The sequence below is a fragment of the Hydra vulgaris genome, chromosome 02, assembly GCF_038396675.1.
Source record: "Hydra vulgaris chromosome 02, alternate assembly HydraT2T_AEP".
Lineage (NCBI taxonomy): Eukaryota > Metazoa > Cnidaria > Hydrozoa > Anthoathecata > Hydridae > Hydra > Hydra vulgaris.
This window is the reverse complement of record NC_088921.1, coordinates 22,507,501-22,531,508: the sequence shown is the minus strand read 5'-3', so window position 1 is coordinate 22,531,508 and position 24,008 is coordinate 22,507,501. Positions and strand designations below refer to the sequence as shown.

The following is a 24,008-nucleotide window of genomic DNA, read 5'->3' as shown; positions in this document are numbered from 1 at the left end:
CATTAAGTATATATTTTTACAGTATGTAAACAATGATATTACTCTAATATTTCAAATATTAGAGTAAATGTTAATATTTAAAAATATTATTTGTTATGTTTGTTGTTTTCATGTAAAACATTAAATAAACGTGGTTGATATCGGCAAAACAAACAAAGCAATAACGTCTCGTTTTGCCCCGCAACATGTTGGCATCTAAATTTAGTAATTTCCTGGCAATTTAGTTATAGAAATAAAATATCAATGTATGGAAATGATAATTTTTGCGACATTTTTTAAAAAAACATGCAGTTAAACAAAACAAATATTTGTTTTAATGAAAGCTTTTAGTCAACATATTGTCTAGGATGTTGTCGCGTTTTTTTCCTGAAGAGTTTTACAATTGCTTTTTTTGTTGGATTTGTGACCTCCTTAAAGGTTTTATTTGGTACATTATAATTATTGTCCATATAAACAGAATGAACTCAATTGTTTTTAAGCTAAACACAATACGTATCGATGTCAATGCTAAAATATTTCTTTTCAAATTCTTTACTTGACACATTTTTTTTATTGACAGAAAGAAAAATATTAATATTTTTTACAAATATTTAAATCTACCTGTAAACTGTCACTGTAAGTCAGTTAAATCGCTCCCAGCAAACGGGCAGGATTGAAAAGTCTTTTTTTTCAAAAGAATGACCTTTATAAACTAAATTGGAAATTCAAAAAAAAAAAAAAAACGTTTAGAAGGTGGCAATAATACCTAACATGCAATCTATAAAGACCTATTTAGTTTCAGGTAAAGATATTGCATGTGGAAAATGACTTTTTCGTTATAGCCATTGAAACTTGTGTCATGGAAAGAACCTATCGTTCTTTCGGTGACACAAGTTTTTAATGTCTATAACTAAAAATTTAGAATTCTACTAACAATGTCTTTTCTCAAAATTAAATAGATATTTACAGGTAGTTTGTTTGGTATTTTTGCGTCCTTCTTTAAATTTTTATTTTTTTTTAAATTTCCAATTTAGTTTCAAAAGATCATTCCTTTTGAAAAACACGACTTTTCAATTCTGCCCAAACATTGAACAGTGGAAGATCACACTGTAGTTGAACTGAAATTTTTTTATAACACCGTTTGCTGCATTCAAACATATAACTCAAACTCTTTGCACTTTAAAGATAAATCTTGCAATATAAAGAAACCATTTTTATCTGCAGCAGTATAATCATTAGGCCTTTTTAACATTTTGATTGAGATGGTTTAATAACATAAAGTATTTGCTACAAACTGTTCTCCAATATAGAAGTTTAAATCTAGTCTAATTAACGCATATAAAGCGTTTAGATTTAGTCTAAGTAAAGATATAGTAAGCTTTAAAAAAAAAATTAAACTTTGATTTAGTTAACGTAATTTTAATTTATTTAAGTTTTGAAACTTATATAAATTGAAATTACGTTAACTTTATATTAATTATATGATATTATTTAACTTTATATAAGTAATAAGATATAAAATCAAAAATCTATATAGGTCTTGAAATTTATAAATAAGATATAGTTATAAAAGTAATGAAATTTATAAATAAGATATAGTTATAAAAGACCTGGTCTTATTTTTTATATTTTTTATAACTATTACAATATGTTTATAAACTTTTACACTATACTACTTATACTATACTTTTATTTTATAAAACTATATATAAAGTTATAAACTTATATAAAACGTTTTCATTTGTGGGGATTTAGAGAAAAAATGTTCATGCACTATACTTGTTTATGCATCGATAAAAAAAAATTAAATGATCAAGCTTTTTGCCGTGGAAATTTTATAGTAACAATTATTATCAAATATTTTTTAGATTTAATCTCATTAGCAGAAAATAAAAGTTTACATTAGGATTAAGTTAAAGGTTACTAATAAAATTAATAAACTCATAAACATATATTTTTGATCACTCTTTTCTCTGGTTTATGCATTATTAAAAATCTTCCTAGTATACTGTCTACCCCTTGTTTATCATGTACCTGTTCTTGTGCAACATCATGTTCTACATTCGTATCCTGGTTGTCTGATTTGGTAACCTGATTTGTAACCGTAAAAAACTGGTAAAATTGTTAGCATTTTAAATGTACATTCATAAATCAAAATTGGAATCACACAGAATAACTTTACATATAGAGGATTTTCTGAATGAAAGTTTTACAAAAATTTTGTGTACCACCCATGCTTATTTTTGACATTAAAGAATTAGTGACGCCGCGACATAACATATGCAGTGGTTTTTACCAGCTCTGTTCCGTCAATTTTCTTTAGCATATTTAAATTTAAGACAAAGAATAAACTTTCTAATCCGTCTTTAGTGGAGTGTGGTGTACCTCAAGGATCAATACTTAAGCCTTAACTTTTTTTAAATTATGTAAACAATCACTATATGGCATCAAAACAATTTACAACCATATTGTTTGCTGACAGTAGCAATTTTTTTATATCAGGAAAAGTCATTAGGCTATTAATCTTTTTTTGTTAAAACGAGGCCTTCACTTATAAACTACACTTGTAAACCATCTGACTATCTGAACAAGTTACTTGCAAATGACATTCACAAAAGCTATTCACAAATAGTTTTAATTTCTCTTTCAATTATGCATTAGTTTATTAATTAATAATCATATAGAAACATTTTGTATACTGAAATCGTAATATTATTTTATGATTCAAATATATTAAAATAACTTGTAATAAATGCAATAAGACTAATATTTCGAAAAGTATGTATAAAATATTATAATACAAATATGTATTGCAATAAATAAAAAACAAGTAAATTAAAAAGCATATGTAACTTGCAGTTGGATGTTTTTTAATTTGCAGTACTGTGGTCACATTGCTTTTAAACTTAATTAAAAGATTATAAAACCCCTAAAGTAATTTTCCAAGTATCAAATACTTATACAACTATAATGCAAACAGAATTTGTTTTACAAATTTTTTTTATTTTTTTGAATTGCTTTACAAAAATTAAATTCAAAACTACAATTACGTTAGACTTAATGTTTGACAGAGCATGAGTAGCTAAAAATATAAAGAAAATTTACAGGCTTCCCTGTCATATTATTAACAACACAGTATGTAAAATTAGGAATGATTAAAAGACATTGCTTTTGAGCATTGCCAATTGTTTTTTCTTTTTTTCTTTATTTGACTTCCTTTCAGCTGAGTAGTTTTTGTTTTTTTGGGTGTTTAAAGTTATAATTATTCCGAAAACCCAAATAAATAAAGTCAAATAAAGACAAAAATATATACATAGTAATTATGACTTTATTTTATTGAAACTTTATAAAGGGGCTCTATGAAAATTTCTATGAAAAGATGTGATGAGGTATTGTCATCTTCATTGTTTTGACCCCCAGACTGCTTAATTCTTTGTTTTGTAAAGTTCGTTGTAAAAATAAAACATGAAGTTTTTAGTTTATAATTTATATACAAAAACGGTGCTTAGTGACAAGACAAGTGTCTTTTTTGTTCCTGTGTTTTTCTGTTAAAACAAAATAGTAGAGTTTTGCAACGAATAAAGATAAGTACCTTGTTTAACACAGTATTTCATTAAATGCTTGTCATAAACACACTTTTATATATATAAGAAAAATATTTCTGAAATCATTGTTAATGCCTATGACTTAAGATATTCTTCTATATCCATCCATACATACATACATACATACATACATACATACATACATACATACATACATACATACATACATACATACATACATACATACATACATACATACATACATACATACATACATACATACATACATACATACATACATACATACATACATACATACATACATACATACATACATACATACATACATACATACATACATACATACATACATACATACATACATACATACATACATACATACATACATACATACATACATACATACATACATACATACATACATACATACATACATACATACATACATACATACATACATACATACATACATACATACATACATACATACATACATACATACATACATACATACATACATACATACATACATACATACATACATACATACATACATACATACATACATACATACATACATACATACATACATACATACATACATACATACATACATACATACAAACATTTTAAAATTGCCAACTACATTTTGCACTGAATGTTGTTTCCTAACTCTCTCAGGCCCAATCATAAAATGTAGAAATCAGAATAACTGCTTTCTATTAATAAAACACATATTTTCGTTAAAATTTTTTTATTTTTTTGATTCTGGTTCAGAAAAACTTGAAAAATTGATATCAATGCAATTATTTATACAAAACTTTCTGGTTGAATATTTATAAATTTCAATTTTAGTGGATGACAAAGTTTCCTAAATCTTTTTAAAGTTGCAGGAAACTTGCAGTAGAAGTTGCATAGGAAATTCTGAATAAATGAGGAGGAAGGATTTACAACAAATAAAAAAACTGATATCGTTAAATCTTCATTATTACCAATTATTCTTCATTTAGATCAAAAGTGACAAAAAGTGAAAATGGAAAAAGCAATCAACATGTCACATTTTTGTTTACATGAACTATGAATCAAATTTCTTTGATGCTAAACAAAGTAAAAAATAAAAGTATTTATGCTGAGTGAAGCAATATTTCAGGAAATGTTTTCCCTTTTTTTTTTTTTTTTTTTTTTTGAGTATAATTAGGGTTTCTGAAAAACAGTGGTTTTGCTGTTCCTAATTTTTCAAAAAACAGCTGTTAACAGCTGTTTTACTGTTTTTTTAAAAAATACAAAGAAAATAGTAAATTTATGTACTTTTTATTTAAATACTATATTGTATGACTTTTCTTACATGATTTGTTATAAAAATATTTAAGGAACACAAGTGCATTTAGTGATTTGTCCGATAATTGTGATCGAATTTTTGTACAGTAATTTGCGCATACTGAAAAAACACGCTCAACGTCAGTCGATGTTGGTTTAATTGAAAGTAATGCATTGTAAAGCATTTGTAGATGCTCTGTTCGTTTGCCTGTATTTTTGAAAAGGACAAATTCACTTTTTAACCATTTGAATTTATCTTGCCCTAATATTTTTGATGACATTTCTTTTTGAAGAAGCATGTTAAGTTCATCTTGAAGCGATAAACTTTCTTGCTCGGCATCGTTAGACTCTGTGACTGTCATTTCATCATCATTTTCCTCGTTATTGATTCCAAAGAGGCGAGATGCAAGTTTTCCAGCAAAAATCAAAGTGTTTTTTGACGGTGTCGTGGAAGGATCGTTCAAGCTTCGCAAGAGATTCATTATATCGCTTGTCCAGCGCTCATCAATTCGGCGTTTTAAGTTCTCGTACAATGTTTTACTTATTTCGTTGTTCATCATTGAAAGCTTTTTTAACATAAATTCGATGATTGTATCAGCAGTCTCTAATGTTGCGTCTTCTCGACTTAAATTCTCCACTGCAAGTTTTACAGGATCTAAAGCTCTGAGCAAATTTTTAAGCGCACCAAAATCCAAGGAATCGATTAGATGAAGTGAGTTAAAGTCAAATAATGTTGCTCGAATAGAATTTTCTGTTTGTATAAGTGACTCAAGCATTGTTGGAATTGAGTTCCATCTAGTTTTAACGTCGAGATGAAGTTCTTTCTCATGCCCTAACTCATTTTTGACGTGAATTTGAAACGCATGGTTTTTGACAGATGATTTTTTTATAAATTTAACAAGTTCTCGTGATTTCTTAAGAAGGTCCTTGTAATCAGTTTCGACATCATAAAAATTTTCCTCGAGGAATTGAAGGTCACCATTCTCGTCAAATTCATCTGTTTCTGATACATCATCGCTATCAATGTATTCCAAATCATCGACTAGATTATTTTTCTTATAGAGTGTATCGCAAACGGCAAGATGAATTCCGTGATTTAGACAAAATTGCCCCTCTATCTCAGCATGACGAATAAATTTTTTGTTTACAGAGGCACCATCCAAAGTAGCAGCAACAATATCGGTTTTCATTGATAAACCAAAACTTAAAAAATGCTTCTTCATAATTTCTATCATATCCATAGCTGAGCATGAGCCTAATATGCGAACAAGTCCTGTCTTAAAAGTCAGCTTATTAACATTATTGTGAAGATTCACTCCGAAGTATCGCCGTCCTCGTATGCTTGTCGACTCGTCAACCGAGAAGCTAAACTTTGCATTCTTCTGCAGCAAATTCTTTGATATTGCCGATCATTTTTTGTTTCTTATCATCATAATCATCGTGAATTAATTTCATGACGTCGCTCTCGTTTCTCGGCAACTTAAAATCGTCTCGTGATATGGATAAACGGATATATTTGCTGTTTGTGATGGCATGTATTGAAATATTGTCAGTGGCCAAGTCACTTACTATCTTCTTAAGTATCATTTTTTTTAGAAAAAATATCAGGGATCATCATTGTTCTCTTTTCAGTTACAGCTAGTTGACTGGATTCAGCTGTATCAGGTGGTTTATCAAACGTAGTACCATGTGAAATCAAGTGCCTCTTTAATGTGGTCGTTGAATTACCAGAACACTTAATAACTTTGTTGCAACGTTTGCATTGACCTTCGAGATCTTTTGTTTTTGCATTCTTGCGTTTAATTGCAAAATCCCAAACAGAAGACATAGCTGAAATCTAAATAAGTATTAAATAGTGCAAGATATTTAAACTTAATTCGTAATATAGCTTACTTTTTGTTAAATAATTATTTGTTATAATAAGTTATTATTTTAACTTAAATTGTGACAAAATCACTTTCTTCAAAGCGAAGGGAAAAGCCCCGCGATTTTTTTTAAAAAAAGTAGTTACTTGTATGGAAATTTTTTTTTTCAAATCACTTTAACTTTAGAAAAGTAAAATGTAATCGCGGTAACATATCAAAATTTAAAAAAAAAACAGTAAAAAACAGTTACAAAAAAACAGGTGTTTGCTGTTCTTAGTTTTTGGCGAAAAAACAGCTGTTTTACTGTTACTGTTAAACAGCTGACAGAAACCCTAATTGCCACCAATGGTAAGCATTTTGTTTATTCTATTACATGGCAGAGTGGTATAAGTCTAATGTTATCGATAATGATGCTGGAACTGTTTTTTGTTATGCTCCTCACTAAGCAGCTGTTTTTGTTTACAGCCATAGTGATATTAGTCGGACTTCTTAAAACTAGATATGAGTGACTTATACCACTATGCATCTCAGGGGCTCATATATAAGTACAGAATAATAAATAAATAATGAGTTGAAAAAAGAAAAAACGACTTAAAAAAAAAATTGCGGAAAGCTCTAGAATATTTTGGCTACGATTTTTATTATTTTCAAAATAAAAATATTGATACGTCTAAGCGGTTTTTAATTTTAGATTTAGTTTTTATACAGTGAATTTAAAACAAAATTTGGAAAGAGAGACCTTTATTGAAGATAAACTTGATTTGATTCATCATTGTTGTTTGGAGCAAATTGTGAATTCTTTTTACATCAATGATTTTAAACCATTTGGAAAGCAAAAGACACGCATACAAGTTTTGATAATCTGAATCAAAATCATAGTTTCATTAATAGTCTGATATAAGATATAGTAATAATAATAATCTTAACACAATTGAAAATAAATATTCTTTTATCAAACCTAATTTCCATTACATTTCAGGTCATGCCTAGAGTTTATAAAGGAAATAGTGAAATTCCACATGTTTCAGAAAACATTTTGAAAGTTGCTGTAGCCGAAGTAAAAAATATTATATATTTTTATAATAAAAAAATATATATCATATATTGTTATCAATTTTTACATCTTTTGTATGTTTAAATTTTTTTATTTTATAACATGTTTATGTAAAACATAAACATGTTATAAAATAACTATATTTTTGGCAAATAAAACGCTTTTTGTTGTTGAAGTTGTTAAAACTAAATAAGTTTAATATGTCGCGAACAGGAAATATTGAATGTATCAATTGTAATCACGGAGAACAAGAAAGACAAAGTATGATAACTTGCATTAAGTACGTTGAGTATGACAATATTTTTTAGTAAAAAGTAAAGAAAAATTGTTATTTTTAGAAAAAAAGCTTTACTGTTTGCATCAGCGTAGCGAGACAGGATCTTTAGGGGCTTTTGTTCTGGGCGCAAACAATTAAAGGGCGCAAAAAAAAGGAGTAAAAAAAAAGCCTTGCCTTTTTATAAAAAACTTTTTTCTCGAAGAAATTAATTTTTACTGTAAAAAGGCGCCTTTTTGCTATTTAAAGGTCATAAAAGATTGAATGGTTTATTGGTGTTCCGATCCTAAACTCGCTGCAAAAAAAACAACAATAAGGTTTACAGTGCAGAGACTAAATCTGCCAACAAAGGAAAAATCACAATCATAAAATGAATGCAACATCTTCTATAAATTAATCAAAAATAATCCAAATTGTCAAGATTAATTGCAAGTTAAGATTCTTGAGCATCAAGAAATAAAGAATAATCTTAGAAGAACTCTATCAAAATTATACAATATAGTTATCAAAACAATTCAGATTTTTTTGACCTATTCAGTTCAAGTTTCTCAAGCAAATAGTTTAACTTTTCAAATATCTTAAGCTTTAAGCACTCTGTCATCACATGATCAACTCACACTTCAACCAAAAGCAAGACCATGTGAATTCAGAACTTATCACATTATCAGAAACTTTGAAAAAAGATTATTTCACAGTTAGCAGATCAAAAGTCTTTTATCATCTTTTATCAAAAAGTTCTCGCACAATAGATAGCAAGTGTCATTGCTGTTCCTAAATAGCTAACTAATGCATCAAGAGATCTAACTGTTTTTCAAGTCTCGCATCTTTTTCTTCAGCTGCTGCGGCAATATAAACGGCATTTTGAATAATAGTTGATAGTAATTCATATTGAATTTAAATAATAGAAAGGTGTCCATTCTTTTTAAAAATTCCTAATTTAGCGGTAATTTCAGGATGACCTTTTAAGGTCTTAGCTAATGTTTTTTTCTTCTTTTTTCTGCTTTCTGTTGTTTACAATTATTCTTTAAAAACTGCGCCATGGCTGATAATTTACTTATGGATCACATCTTTTAATTAATATTAATTGATAAGACTTATCGCATTACATCTTTTTTTCGATCTCTAGATCTTGCTCCATAAAAACAATTCATTTGACCAACACTCTCCTTGCGTCAAAAGCTAAAAAGAGAAAAATGTAGCAATCTTTTAAGTCATGGTAAAGACAATTAATTATAATTTTCTTTACCATGTCTTCTTTTTTATAAAAGTGCTTGATTGAGAACAAAAACTGCAAACTCAAGTTTTATTTAATGCAGAATATTATGATCCTGTTTGAGAAAATATTAACCAATCGAAAAATATTAATTAAAGACAAGAATATTTGTTATTGTTTTCCACTGCAACATAACAAATAAAGTAAAGTGGCAAATTACTAGATCCTTTGAGCCATAGATGGGAGAAGGGGGAGTCTGAAAGTCCCTTTTTTGTGTGACGTAATTTGTGAATGATTTCTAAGAAATCTTCTGCTAAAGCCGTTTTATTTTTCTCCCACTCATTACAACATAACTTGATTACGACCAAAAGATTCACTGTCCAAGCTCTCATCTCGTTTTTCAAGAATTATATTCATTTCAAAAGAGCTTTTACTAAAAGTTAAAAAGTTAAAAAAAAAACTCGTATTGCTTTAATTTTCGTAATGCTACTAATGCTCTTAGTGAAAGGTCTTTTTGTACTTTTTGAAAAGAGTTTAAATATATCTTCAATTAACAATAAGCTGCCGTCTGAGCAACTTGTTGGTTTTTCATACTCACAAAGAAGCATTTGAGCAAATTGATTTGGCTAAGATCACAAATCAATTTATTAATAAATGTCAAAAACAAATATAATATTTCCGTCATTTCATTTGTAGAGATAAACAGTTACTCAGTGGGCTCAGAACGTAAAAAAAAACGTCTTTTAAACGTCTTTTGTACGTTTTGGACGTCTTTTGAAGGTCTATTCTAGGTCCCGTGCCCAATGGGTTAATATAGGGTATATAGGTATCTGATGATTATTAAATATACATTTAAAACAATTTTTATATAAATGTTGCATTAAGCATATTTAATAAATAATTTTAAAAAGGTTGTTTTAGCTAACTTAAGGATGTTTTCAAAAAAAAAGCTTGATAGCAATTGAAGTGATAATCGTGACAATTTAATAATTTAAGTGATAGCTGTGTCAATGTTTTAATTTCCCATTTGACAGCAGCAGCAATATTGAGATGAAATAAACAAATATTTTTGGGAGTAACTTTATTTGCGTATTTATATGAGAAATAAATGAAAACATATCAAAAGCATTCTTAGCTCGCATTTACCAAACAAAAACGTAAGTTATTTGTTTTTCAGTGATTATATATATATACATCCACGTAAAAACAATTTAGTTATTATGTATTGCATATTATGCATACACCATGATTTTTGTTAAGTAATTTAAATCAATAAAAAGTTTTTTCTTTAGTTATATAGAAAACTTTAGTAATATATAAAAAAACTTATATTGAGATATCAACATGAGCTCAAAAACGCATAAAAGTAACTTATGTATAATTGCCTCAAAGATTAATTGGTTTTGTATATAAATATTTTTGACAATAGACCCAATTCTGATTTTTTTAAATGAACCTTTTTTTGTCAAACAAACATAAATCGGGCAGCATACCATTGGAATAAAATTGTTTTCCGAATTTTAATTTTGAACTACCAATTACTTTTCGTCTTTTTAAAAGTAAATTGAAAACCGGAATTGTTTCATCAGATGACGTATTGTGTTATTATTATTAAAAGTAAATTGAAAACCCGAATTGTTTCATCAGATGACGTATTGTGTTATTATTATTAAAAGTAAATTGAAAACCCGAATTTTTTCATCAGATGACGTATTGTGTTATTATTATTAAAAGTAAATTGAAAACCCGAATTGTTTCATCAGATGACGTATTGTGTTATTATTATTAAAAGTAAATTGAAAACCCGAATTGTTTCATCAGATGACGTATTGTGTTATTATTATTAAAAGTAAATTGAAAACCCTAATTTTTTCATCAGATGACGTATTGTGTTATTAATATTAAAAGTAAATTGAAAACCCGAATTGTTTCATCAGATGACGTATTGTGTTATTATTATTAAAAGTAAATTGAAAACCCGAATTGTTTCATCAGATGACGTATTGTGTTATTATTATTAAAAGTAAATTGAAAACCCTAATTTTTTCATCAGATGACGTATTGTGTTATTAATATTAATATGAATTAATAACTTTGCTTTTACTTATTTACATTTCTAAAAAGTTTATTCTTATTTTGTTGATTTTTATGCTTTTTACTTAACATTTTGTTATGTTTTGGTACATATACGTTTATATAAAATATTGGTGAGTATATCGGCGTGATCTCTATTTTGATTATATACTCTCTTTTGATTATATACTATATACTTTGGAAATTTGTAGAAGTTTAATATTGTTGTTATCTTTTTTAAATGCTTGTTTGAACTTATTTAAGGTTCTGACTACAAGATCCTTTGTTCTTCTTTCAGATACTTTGTTTTATATTTTTTGTATCGTTTGTCAAAAATGTGTGAAAGTTTATTATTATTTTTATTTTTGGCAATATATAATTGTAATACGACCAACAAAAGTAAAAAAAAAAAAAAAAATCTTCTATTTGTTTTGGCTACTGCTGATTTAATTTGATTTCGCTAATTTAACTTTTTTAAATAAACTTCTTTCATCTGATATTACAATAACTTTGCTATCATCCGCACATAGCTCGCATGGATTTTTGAGTAAAGAACACTAATGTAATTTTATAATGTGATTTATGTTTTTTATAACATTTTTTGGTTCTGTTAATATATTTCTTTCAAATTCGATGGGTTTAATAAAGTTTTTATTTGTTACAACAAATATACAAAGGTTTTGGCATTTTATTTTTTTATTTGTTACAAACAAATATACAAAGCTTTTAGCATTTTATGCTATATTGTGTTCAAAGTTTTGTTATGCAGCTTTGATTTAGTTTGAAACGTTAGGCCTAGCAGGGTTGTGCTTCAATTTGATATCTTTATTGTTCGAATTTTAAATATTAACCATAGTTTTTCTATTTAATACAAATTCTTTAGTCGTCCAACCTTTCCTTTTTATTGCTTTAGAATTTTATCTGGTATATTTTCACGACATTCTATATTGTATTGTTTAATTAAAAAATCATAAACTTCATCAATATTTATATTTGCATATATAAATTTCTAATCTAGATTACTGAAATAATTTTTTATTTTGACATCATTTTCAGCTTTATATAGGAAACATTTCAATCAAACATTTAATTTATAATTTTTTTTTATGAGAAAGTTTCATTTAATTACGTGATGACTTTGGATTTCATTGCCTACTGATGGTGATTGGATGACATTTTAAACACGATTTTTATCTTTAAAAATCAATAGATCTAAAATAATTTTTAATTCTTTATTAAACTTTTAAAAATTGGTTTTTTGATTATCTGATACAAAAATATTTCCTCCAAACAACTAATAAATTTTTCTGTTTCTTTGTTCGTGTTTGACATACTGTCATAAGACCACGATATTGAAATGTACTTAAAATTTTCAACTATTATTAAATTTAAGAACTGCTTTTGTTTATCTAATTGACCAAAAATAAAATTTTAAAACCTTTTTGTTTATCTATATGTTTGTGGCCATTTTTATTGATTTAGCAGTTTAATTATTTACTTTCTCATTTTTATTAAGCGGATCTGAAGTTCTTTAAATACAAAAAGAGACTTCGTCGTTGCCGACCAACTTTTGTACTTTTTTAGGGAAGGACATAATTAATAATACTTCAATAATTGTATTTAAAACATCTAGCTTGGTGTTACTTATATTATGAAGGTTATAAAAAAAAGGTAAAGAAACGAATGTTAGAAATATCTAAAATAAAAAACTCATTTAGAAGAAAATAAGTTTTTAAACAAAAACCGTTGAGGTGTAAGACCCCTCAAAAATCATAAAAAAAATCAAAAAATTTTTTTTGTGTAATTCTGACACGAAATTTATCGCTGAACTCGAATTTGAAAACCATTTCCCAAAGTAAGATTTAGTTCTTGAGATATAAATTAATTCCTTCAACTGGGTAAATTTGATCTGCCTAGCAATACGCATAGCAACAGGTTTTTATCAATAAGAATTGCAAGCTATTTTGTTGCTTTTTTGTTATTTAATAAACTTTTTTAACAATCGGTAAATCATGCAGAGTCAAACAAAGTATTTAAAGTGAAAAATCCAAAAATTTCATGAAACAGATACATTAAAACATTGCCAATCGATTCAACTTTATCAGTTGCTTCTGTTATTAGTTATAAAAATGACAATATTTCTTGTAACGCTTTTGTAAATTTATCTATATTTTCAAATAAATTCAGACAACTCAGCTAATAAAAATAAAACCGTTTTTTACAAAAAATTTTGTTGCAAAAAGTGTTTACAATCAAAGTTAAATCTTTCAGAATGTTTTCCCAAAAAAATGGGTTCAGCTCAATGTTAAATATTTGCTGCTCTAACTGCAATGAAAAAATTGAATTTTATACTTCAAAGATATGTTCTATGAAAAAAACTTTTGATGTAAATAGTATAATAGTTTATTCAATGTGTGCATGTGGTCAAAGTTTTTTAGGATTAGAAAAATTTACATCTTAAATTAACATTCCTAAACCTATGACTAAAAATAATTACAACTGTTGTAATGTTTGTTAAACAAAATAATTAAATCTGTCTCTGATAGTGCTAAAATTGTCGCTAAAGAAACAATGATTGATGTTGTGAAAGAAATTTGTTAATCTTCTTCAAATATTGTTGACACTGCAGTATCAGTTAATGGTAGCTGGCAACGTTGTGGTTTTCCTTCATCAAATGGAGTTGTTACAGCAATTTCAATGGACACTGGTAAAATTCTTGATTGCGAGCCAATGAGTCGGTCGTGCAAAGCATGTGGTCTTAAATTAAAACTTAAAGAAAATAATCCTTGTGCTTTTGAAGGTTGGAAGTCATCATCACATGTATGTAAATTATATTATCGTGGCTCTGCTCTTGGATAGAAGTAATCGGTACACGAAGAATATTTGATCAGTCTATTTTACAAAATAAACTAAGGTATGTTAACTATTATGGTGATGGCGATTGTTAAAGCTATTTTCATGTTAAGGATACTTATCCTGGTATAACAGTGTGTAAGTTGAAGTGTGTTGGACATGTACAGAAACAAGTCGGTAGTAGATTAAGAACTTTGAAAAAACCGTTAAAGGAATTGGATGCAAAGGCAAATTAATGAATGCTATAATTGACCGCCTACAAAGCTAATATGGAATTGCTGTTAAGCAAAATGCCAATGATTTAGAAGGTATTAAAAAGGCCATACTTGCAACGTTATTCCATGTTGCATCATCAGCAGAAAATAATTGGCATACTTATTGCCCTGATGGTAAAAATAGTTAGTGTCACTATAAACAGGACAAAACTAATTCAACATCTACTTACAAGCTAGATGCTGGTCTTCCAATCTCAGTCATCAGTCATCTAGAGCCTGAATAACTCTTTCTGAAAAAATCTTTCTGAATAACTCTTAAAAAAATGCCTTTATGGTAAGACGCAAAGCCAAAATGAAAGTTTTAATGGGATGATATGGCAGTGCATATCTAAAACAGATGTATATGATACTGGTTCAAATGATATTAGAAAAAAAGCAAGTATACTTTTATTTGAAAAAATGAATATGATTCCTGGTATATATACTCTTCAAGGCTGTTTAACCATGAACAAAAAGTGTTTGATTTTCGCAGAGTATTAAAATCGACCAACACCTAAAAAGCGACGACAAGTTATTCGTGGATGCAAAAAAAAAAAAAAGATGATGCAGAGAATGACCAAGAAGTTTGCCTACATTATCCTGGTTTTTGTTTTTATAAATAACAGAATTTGACATTTTAATTGGTAAAATTGTTTTTATAAATAACAGAATTTGATATTTTTATTTGGTAAAATTGTTAATGTAATATTTAAATGCTTTCTTCTCAAATCGTCAATTTTTAACCTCATTAACCGTATGTCAGATTTGCATGAAATTTTCACCAAATGTTTATTGGATCTGAAAGTTTTACAATACTGTTAAGAGTTTTTGATTTATAGAAGATTTAGTTCACAAAAATGGGTTTTTTTAAATAGGCCATTTTCAAAAACTCAGCTTAGCTTAAATACTTTGCTTTTTAGAACAAATTTAGTTCAGTTTGTAGATTATTATGTTGTTAATGATATGCCAAAAAATCATATACTATATGCTTTCGGTTACTGAGATAGAATGGCTGGGTTAGCCTAAACATTTTTGGATGTCTGCCATTTTACCACGGTAACTAATTAATTTGTTTTGCATTATTTAAAATCTTGTTATATAGTTGCTTCTCGGGATATACTTGGTTTTTTGTTAAAAAGATTTATTTAATAAAAAATTTTTTGAGGGGTCTTATACCTTAAGGTTGTGGTATATATAAGCCCCTGCTTAAGGTAAAAAAACCTAAACAGATGTTAATTAGGGGTGTGTGATAATGTTTATAGCAAAATTGGTTTAAAAAAGATTTTTTGAATCTTCGATCTTTAGCCGACTGAAGTTCACATTTGGAGACGTTTGAATAATCTTGTTTTATCTTCGTATTTCAGAGTTTTGACATAAAACGATTTAAAAAATAAAAACTTTAGGGGACGATATATAAAAACATTTTTGAAAAACATTCAACTTTTTTACTTTTAACTTGAGTTTCAACGCAGTAGAAAAACATTTTTTTGAGGCACGTGATTCAATCAAAAACTTTTTTTTTGAAAAAGTAGCAAATAATTTAATTTTAACTTTACCATTAGCCGACTAGTTTAAATAAAACTTATTGCTTAGGGGAGTGGAGGGGGTTTCATGCACCCCTGACCCCAATTTATTTTAAACTCCAGCAATTTTTTTTGTGAACAACTGACTTGAAAATCAGTTCATAAATTTTTGAAAAATATTTAATTCCTCTGAATATACGAGAAAAAAAACAAATAGCTGAAAACTTAAAAAAGCTTAAAACAATATGATTTCAACTCTTAATTGCCTAATTTTTTTTTGGAATTATACTTATTTTTGTCTAATTGTTTTTGGAATATTTTCTTTTCTTTTTTGGAACTATGCTTTTGGAAGTAAATGTGCTTAGAAAAAAAAGAGTTATAGACAGTGGTTTCTTACCCAGTTGTTTAAATAAACTTTTTGATAAAATGCAGTTTACTATTCTAATGTAAAAAAATTATGAATTAATTTGTTTATCAGCCTTGGGAGCAGCCCCCTTCAGCATTGGGGTGGTGGATACAGGCTTGTTGTAAATCTTTTGAAAATTATTCTTAAAGAAAAAGGATTATAAATTAATTAATAATTAACTTAAATAAACGAACTGTCTTGCAAATATATATTTTTTGACGTTAATACTATTTCATTATCAAAACAAGCAAATAATCGCACACGACACGTACTCTTAGCTTAGGTTCGCTCAAAAAATAACAATATTCAACTTTAAAGATATGAAATTAAAAAAACTTAAAGATACACATGCTAAACTTTTAGTTTTAAATATACAGAACCAAATGCTGATGTTATAAAAAACACATTAAGGACCCACCAAGAAAAATAAGAACAAATTGCATTTATAAGTTTCACTGAAAATAATCCACGCATCATCTTAACATATTCTTCTTTACTTACGGGTAAAGTATTGTTTGTTTGAAAACCGCTGAGATCTGTTGAATCATTTACATGGTACGTAAGAGTCCGTACCATAAGCGATAAAAATAAGACAAGAATAAGAGGCGTGATATATTGTAGTGCAGCAGCAGATAAATAATAAAATACCCTAGCTATAGTACGCTGTAACTCGATATTTGTTATTCGCCCCGTTTCTTTTTTTAGCTTTTCTACTTTCTTGCAAGCTAGATTTAAGTACGATTGAAGAAACTGACGCGTAACTAATAAACGAAGAAAGCATATCAAAATTGTTAAGTGAATTCTTAAATACAAAAATGTTTCATCAGATATATGTTGTTGTTGGCTGATCGAATTTTTTGTTACAATTAAAGACTTAGATAACGGAAGAATCCAAAGTAATGATAAAAATAGAGGACTAAAGAATACTAGGTTTATTAAACCATAACTCCAACTACTCTTGGAATAGTTTAATGATTCTATGTACATGTTGGCATATCGAATTCCGGGAAAACACAAAACAGCTCCGACCAATGAAGACAAAATGGCTAAAGATATCTTAAAAACCCATATTGACGGCACTTGTTTGACACTAAAGTTTAGACGTTTGCATACTATTTCCAAATTTCCGACAAAATGATAGAATCCTTTTTCTAGTCCAAAATCCATTACACTTTCGTCTATGATAAGTACACCCATTGCAACAATGAAAAAAAATATTCCAAATGAAAGCGTCATTGATCGTTCCCCATCATCTTCTGTTTTCCAGTATGCCGAAGTGAGGGAGAAAAGTTCTTTTAAGCAAAAATAAACAACCATGCCGCACCAAACAACACCTAAATTAAAAACTAATTTTAGATATATAATAGAAACACCCCTCCCTAAGAAATGCAAGCGCCACAAATAAGGCATTGTAAAATATAAACCTGTTCCAATGACTTAATTATGGTCTATTTAATAAGGTTATAAGGTTAAAATTAATTAAAATAACAATGTTAGATTATATTTAGACTATATTTTAAAATGTTTACTGTTTATACATTAATATATATAAGCTTAAACATATAATAGACATAAAATGTTTTTACATTTTATCACTAATATATGTGAAATACTTAAAATAACGTTAAAATGTTTAACTTCAAACAATATTTAGCTGGATCTTTTTTTTTAATATTGTCATTTAATCGTATTTAAAGACAGAACTTTAGGACTTTAGGGCTTTAGTGCCAGCAGGATCAGCCGTACTAAAGACAAAACTTTAGGGCTTTAGTGTCAGCAAGATCAGCAGTACTGAAGACAAAACTTTAGGGCTTTAGTGACAGTATGATCAGCAGTACTAAAGACATGATCAGCAGGATGAGCATTAAAGACAACAATATTGGAATATTTAGTAAAAAACTGAAAGTTTTAGTAAAAGAGTTTTCTCAATTATTTCTCAATGTCAGAATTTAATAAAAGAATTGCCAAATCGTATATTGCCGTCTTTGACTTCGAAAGTCATTTTGGCAACTCTGATTAAATTTTTTTTTGAATAAACCCCGAGATCCAAAAATGGGGCAACCAAATTTAAATTAGTCTAACATGAGTAAGTAGGAAGGAAAAGTTTGAAGATTTAACAAAGTTGTAACAAAAATGCTTTAACAATTCACACTAAAAACAAATAATTTCACCATTTTTTATCCTCTGGTATTTTATAGCTGTAGCCTCTTCGACAGCTAGCATAGAATTACTAACTTATTAAAAGGGAAAACTTACTACCAGCTTCGGAACCATTATAGTGAATTTTAGAGTGGCAGCTTCATTAAAGATAACAAAAAGAGTTGCACAGGCCCCTTAGGCCTATCAAAGTGACACAAATGAGTACAATCCAGAAAATTCAACATTCATCATCCTAGGCAGAAAACAGGCAGGTTAATATCTAAACCGGTTTATTAAATGAAGGAGTCAGATAGATTAGATGAAGGAGATCAATAGATATTTTCTGCTTAACTATCAAGGCCTAAAAAGAATCTTAATTCAAAATCATCTCTAAATTTCTTCCTGGTAGAAATCTTAATACATTTTAGCATTAATCAGCATTCTTATTTGTTGTTATGAAAAATACTATTAATATTCATGTTTAAGTTTAACTACACATCCTACATGATTATCTCATCGAACTTTATACCCGTTGAGATATTCTTTTAAAATATATCAAGTAGGTTTTTGGGAAGTTCTCATTAAATCCATTACAATCATTTCTCCAATACTTAGCTTTGAAATCTTTTTAGATAGTAAGTTTACTCAGGATAAAAAAACATTTAATAATTTATGGATTCAAAATCCCTTTTAACTGAATTTTGTTGCCATTCTCACACTTTAGTCTTTTGTTTGTTTTTGCAACATATCCAGATATTTTTATAACATTTAAACTGTCATGTTAAAAACTGAAAATATTATCCAAGTTTTTATTTATTTTGGTAGCATTTTTATGAATAACTTCATTCAAAAAACTAACATTGTTTTTTATTAGACTTCTAAGAAATATTTGTTCAAAATTTTTTATTTCAGCTCAGTTATAAGCAGCTAAGGGGCAGTGGTCAGAGAGTTTCTTTCTGAATCAAGAGCTACAAAGTTTAATGTATAATCTGGCTGTATGTGCAACAGAAGAGTAGGTGGTGTGAACTTTCTAATTAAATGAACTTCACGCCATGCTCTGTGATAAGACCGTTAGAACTTCTTGGAGTACTTTAATAACTGAAAAAAAGGTTAGGCTGACTAATCGACTACATTTTTCAGCCTAACTATAAATGCAGTAGATTTCTTTTCCTGCGCTCAAGAGGTTTATTTTCAAATTTGGCTGTTAATACAAACTCATAATTCTCACTAAAAGGTCAACAGTAAATTCAGAAGTACCTTGTAATGTTCTGATTTCAAGTGATTTTGAACACTCTTTAATTCAATTAAATAATTCAAAGAAAAACTTGATTTTTCCAACTTAGTTTACAAAAGGGTTCATAAAATCTTTATTTACAATGAGTGGGCACAGCACACTGCAATTACAGCAGCATTATTAAGTTCAATATTATTAATTATTTTTATTAATATTTAATAACTTTTAAAAATTATTTTATATTAATTGATGAAACTGTTTTTTGAACTGAAAACTGTTCACCATATATGAAAAGTTTACTACAAACATAATTACCAAGAGTTTTAAATGTTTTAAAACTTGTGAACTATATAAAATGGTGCATTCAAATTTTTATCTTTTTCATATAATGTATGAAGTAAACTTCACTCATTTACCTATTGGGAATGTTTATTTTATTTTTAAATCTATCGGCTTACAATCATAATAATATTAATGTGAACAATTATAATACTGAAACAGGAAGATTTTACATTTGTTTTTTCATATTTTATTTTTAGTTGTTTAGTAATCGGTAATAAAAGATCTATAATAAATATAATAAACTATATTTATTTTAAATCTTCTTAGTAATTTATTAATATCTTTCCATTTACAAATTATATATGTATAACGTATGGTAACATTTACTTATTTAGTAATTATATTATTATCATTATTGATACTTTTACTGGGCAATTATATTTCGTATACTATATATATTTCCTATACCATTTATATTATCATTTTTGTTATTATTATTAATAGTTTTAGTTTAGCTTATTCAGTAATCAAATTTTACAAAAATGTTATTAAGTTTGACAGAGCTCAGCGCCAGGCCTTGTTATGCTGACAAGTGTGATACAAATAGTTTTTTATTTGAGAGTGTTCTGATGCTGCAACTGTGACTTGAAAATATCAACAGATTTTGAGTTAATGGTGCTGCTGGAAAGTACATTCCATGGTGCATAAATGTGATTCGAAAAAAGAATCTCTCTATACAGTTTTTGACCTAATGGGGTTGAAACATTAACTTGAGGTTTCATCTTAAGTTATATGACGTTGATTTGGATAATGGTTAATATTGCAGTACATAAAAATCTAATTATTTAAGGTTTTGATTGATTTTGAATTGTTCTATAAGATCCAACTCTTTTCCTCCTCTCTTCTAGTGATATCAGCCCCGGTGGTTCTATCTTTTTTTCATAAGTATGGTGTCTCATGGAATTTATTAAATTTATTGTACAATGTTGAACTTGCTCTAATTTGTTGATATTGCCACTAAAGTGTGGTTTGGATTGAGAACTCTAGATGAGGTCAAATGTATGAAATGTATAACATTTGCCAGAGACATACACCAGGTCCTCTGAATGCTTTTTTTAGCCCGCCTAATTTCCAGTTTTATTTTTCTGCCGCTGCATCTACTTGTGATCTTAATTTTAAATCATCAGAATCAAAAACACTAAGGACACACTTAACTGTGGTACATTTAAATGAATGAAAGTCCATCTTCACCTAACATTGTGGAATTATGTGTTGATTTTTTTTTGTGACCAACATGCATAACCTTACACTTATCAAGATTAAAAAACGCACCAATTTCTAGTCTATTCAACGGCTTTGTCAATATTCTTATGCAAGGATATTTCTTTTACTCATTACTTTTTTCCATTAAGATTTTTCTTGTCCAATCGTAACTTTCTGTAGGCGCCAGGATAGCCATAATTTGATCCTTTTTAAGAGCATTTCTTGTAGGCCGTAAGTTTTCTATTTATGTATAAGTCTTTTATGTGGTATCTTGTCAAAGGACTTAGCTAAATTGGTATAGACAACATAGACAGGTTGGGTACAACTAGTGGCTTCAGTACAAATGTCACAAGATTCCAACGGATTTGTTGTGCATTGCTTTCGTTCTACAAAACCATGCTAAACTTTAGTAATTAAACCTTGGTTAGCAAGTGATCAGAGATTAATTAATTTAATAATTCCTTAAAATTACACAGTATTGATTTTTTCGAGACTGGTCTATAGTTACAATTCAACTTACATCCTTTTTTGAATATTGGCATAACTTTGGACTCAGTCTAGGCCATTTTTTATGATAAGAACTAGAGTGGTTTTTGGCTGGTCTGTGTAAGAACTACGATTAGTTGGAAAAGTTACTAACAGGCACAAGTGAATTTTATCAAGAACACCTTGAAATTGTATGTTTGCAGCATGGTTACAGTCAATATTTGCAACTGTCAAAATTAACTGTCAAGACTTTCCTCCAACATCTAAACACTTGTAGTGCATTTAGCTGAAATTAGAACCCCTGTAAATCAGTACTGGAGCACATCTGAGTGATTTAATAAATTGAGATGCAGTTTTTACAGATACATTTATTTGATTTAATACATTTACGTTTTTATTTGGTGGGAGGGGGCATTAAATACATCCTAACAGAAGTGTTTCGTTACTGGCTCGTTAGATCAGCTATATTGTTCAATAGTAGTTCAGAAGTAGGTTTTGAAGTAAGGAAACTAAGCTGAGCTGGTCTAGTCTGAGTTTTGAGTGGGCGTTGTGTTTTTAGTGTTCATGGTCCTGATAGTCGATTAGTTATTAGCAGCAACACTGGCAGTTTTTGTTGAGGCACTGAGCTGATGTTTTGCAGTTTTGATTTTTTTTTTGATTTTTTTTTCTTTGTTTAGATTATTGAACTGGGCTTGCTGTGCTAGTCTGTGGTCTTCCCTGACAAATATGTTTTATACTTTATGTCAGTTTCCTTGTAGTGCCTAGCAATAGTGAAACTTTAATTTCTGTTGATTAGAAATTTTCGAGCTTTTCGAGAGTAACATATAGTAGACTAACATTTTTTGAGGTAAGTATTTTTAGTTTGATAGTAGCTTTTGTACTTTCTGTACATTCACCGATGAGACTCGCGCTGAATTAAAAAAAAATCGCTTATGGCTATTTTGTTTTCATTGTCATTATTTGTTTCAGAAAGTTCAAACCTGCAATTATTACATTTTTTTAATTTAATCTTCTGTTTTTTTTCTTTGTTGCTATATTAGGAGTTGTTTTTAGTTCAATTAAGTTTCCAATAAGGGATTTGTTGCATTTATGACACTTTTTTTTTGAGCCTTGACTTCTGCTTTCAAGTTTTCTTTTGTTGATTGATTGTCACTGATCACTGAGTGTCAATTGATTGTCACTGATCACTGAGTGTCAATTGATTATCACTGATCACTGAGTGTCAATTGATTGTCACTGATCACTGAGTGTCAATTGATTGTCACTGATCACTGAGTGTCAATTGAGATAACTGCTTTAGATGCTTTTATCTACTTAGCACAACAAATTGTTTTATCTACGAACAAATTGTTTTAGATGCTTCCATCTACGAAGCAAAACGTCTTGTCAAGTCTTGATCAGCAAGGAGGGCTACCACTCTTAATAACAGTGGATAAACTCCTGGTAATGAGTTATTTTTTATATTGATTATAATTAGTCAACTTATTACACAGTGACTAAAAAGTTTCATTATGTATTTTTTCCCGTTAAAAACTGTTTATTAAATTCAAAACAAACACTATCATTGTCTAAAATTATAAAAGGATAAATAATTTTTAAGCTTGCTCTAGGCTTCTTGTTTTTATTTGGGTTATTGAAAAGATTGTGCTTACTACATAAAAAAATATGCAACAATCATAACAAAACAAGAAGTTAGGGTGGTAACTGTCTATTAAACAACAATATCAACAGCGCAAAGGTGTTAGTCAAACTTAAAATACCATACCAAATGGAAATGCAGTGTGTGGAAGCACTTGTAGTTGACTTCAAACCACTTGGTTATTGTTTCATGATGGGAATGAACAGAATAGTAGCTTTTGGTGGAGTTTCAATATCTGCAACTTATTTATTATTGTTTTGTGGGATAAAACAAATCTAAATGTTTACTTGGTCTAAGAAATGATATGCCAGTGATGATGTCAGTGATGATGTCAGTAATGTGAATATAATTGGGATTTCACAGCTTAATTTTAGAAAAAAAAATCAAGAATGAACAATTGCATGGAAATAAAATGGTAATTCTCAACCTGAAACTCTGGTAAACAAGATAAATTTAATATCTTGATTGGCATAAAGCACAAATACAAAAAAGAAATTGAAGGGTGAATAGATAAAAAATTGTTGCAAAAGTACAAAGGGAAAAAAACAAAGTCCAGTAAAGGGTTTGGGTCCATCTATGACAGTGGTG

General features: G+C 28.4%; 1 protein-coding gene across 2 annotated transcripts in view; it reads right to left on the bottom strand.

Moving 5' to 3' along the window:
- Window positions 1–16,682: 16,682 nt before the first annotated feature.
- LOC100206985 (transmembrane protein 161B) overlaps window positions 16,683–24,008 on the bottom strand; it is a 22,053-nt gene continuing 14,727 nt past the window's right edge. For both annotated transcript variants that reach the window (XM_065790314.1, XM_065790313.1), the window contains one exon: window positions 16,683–17,711. In XM_065790314.1, coding sequence (XP_065646386.1) covers window positions 16,729–17,711 — 983 coding nt within the window. In that variant the 3' untranslated portion in view covers window positions 16,683–16,728. The remainder of the gene's footprint in view (window positions 17,712–24,008) is intronic.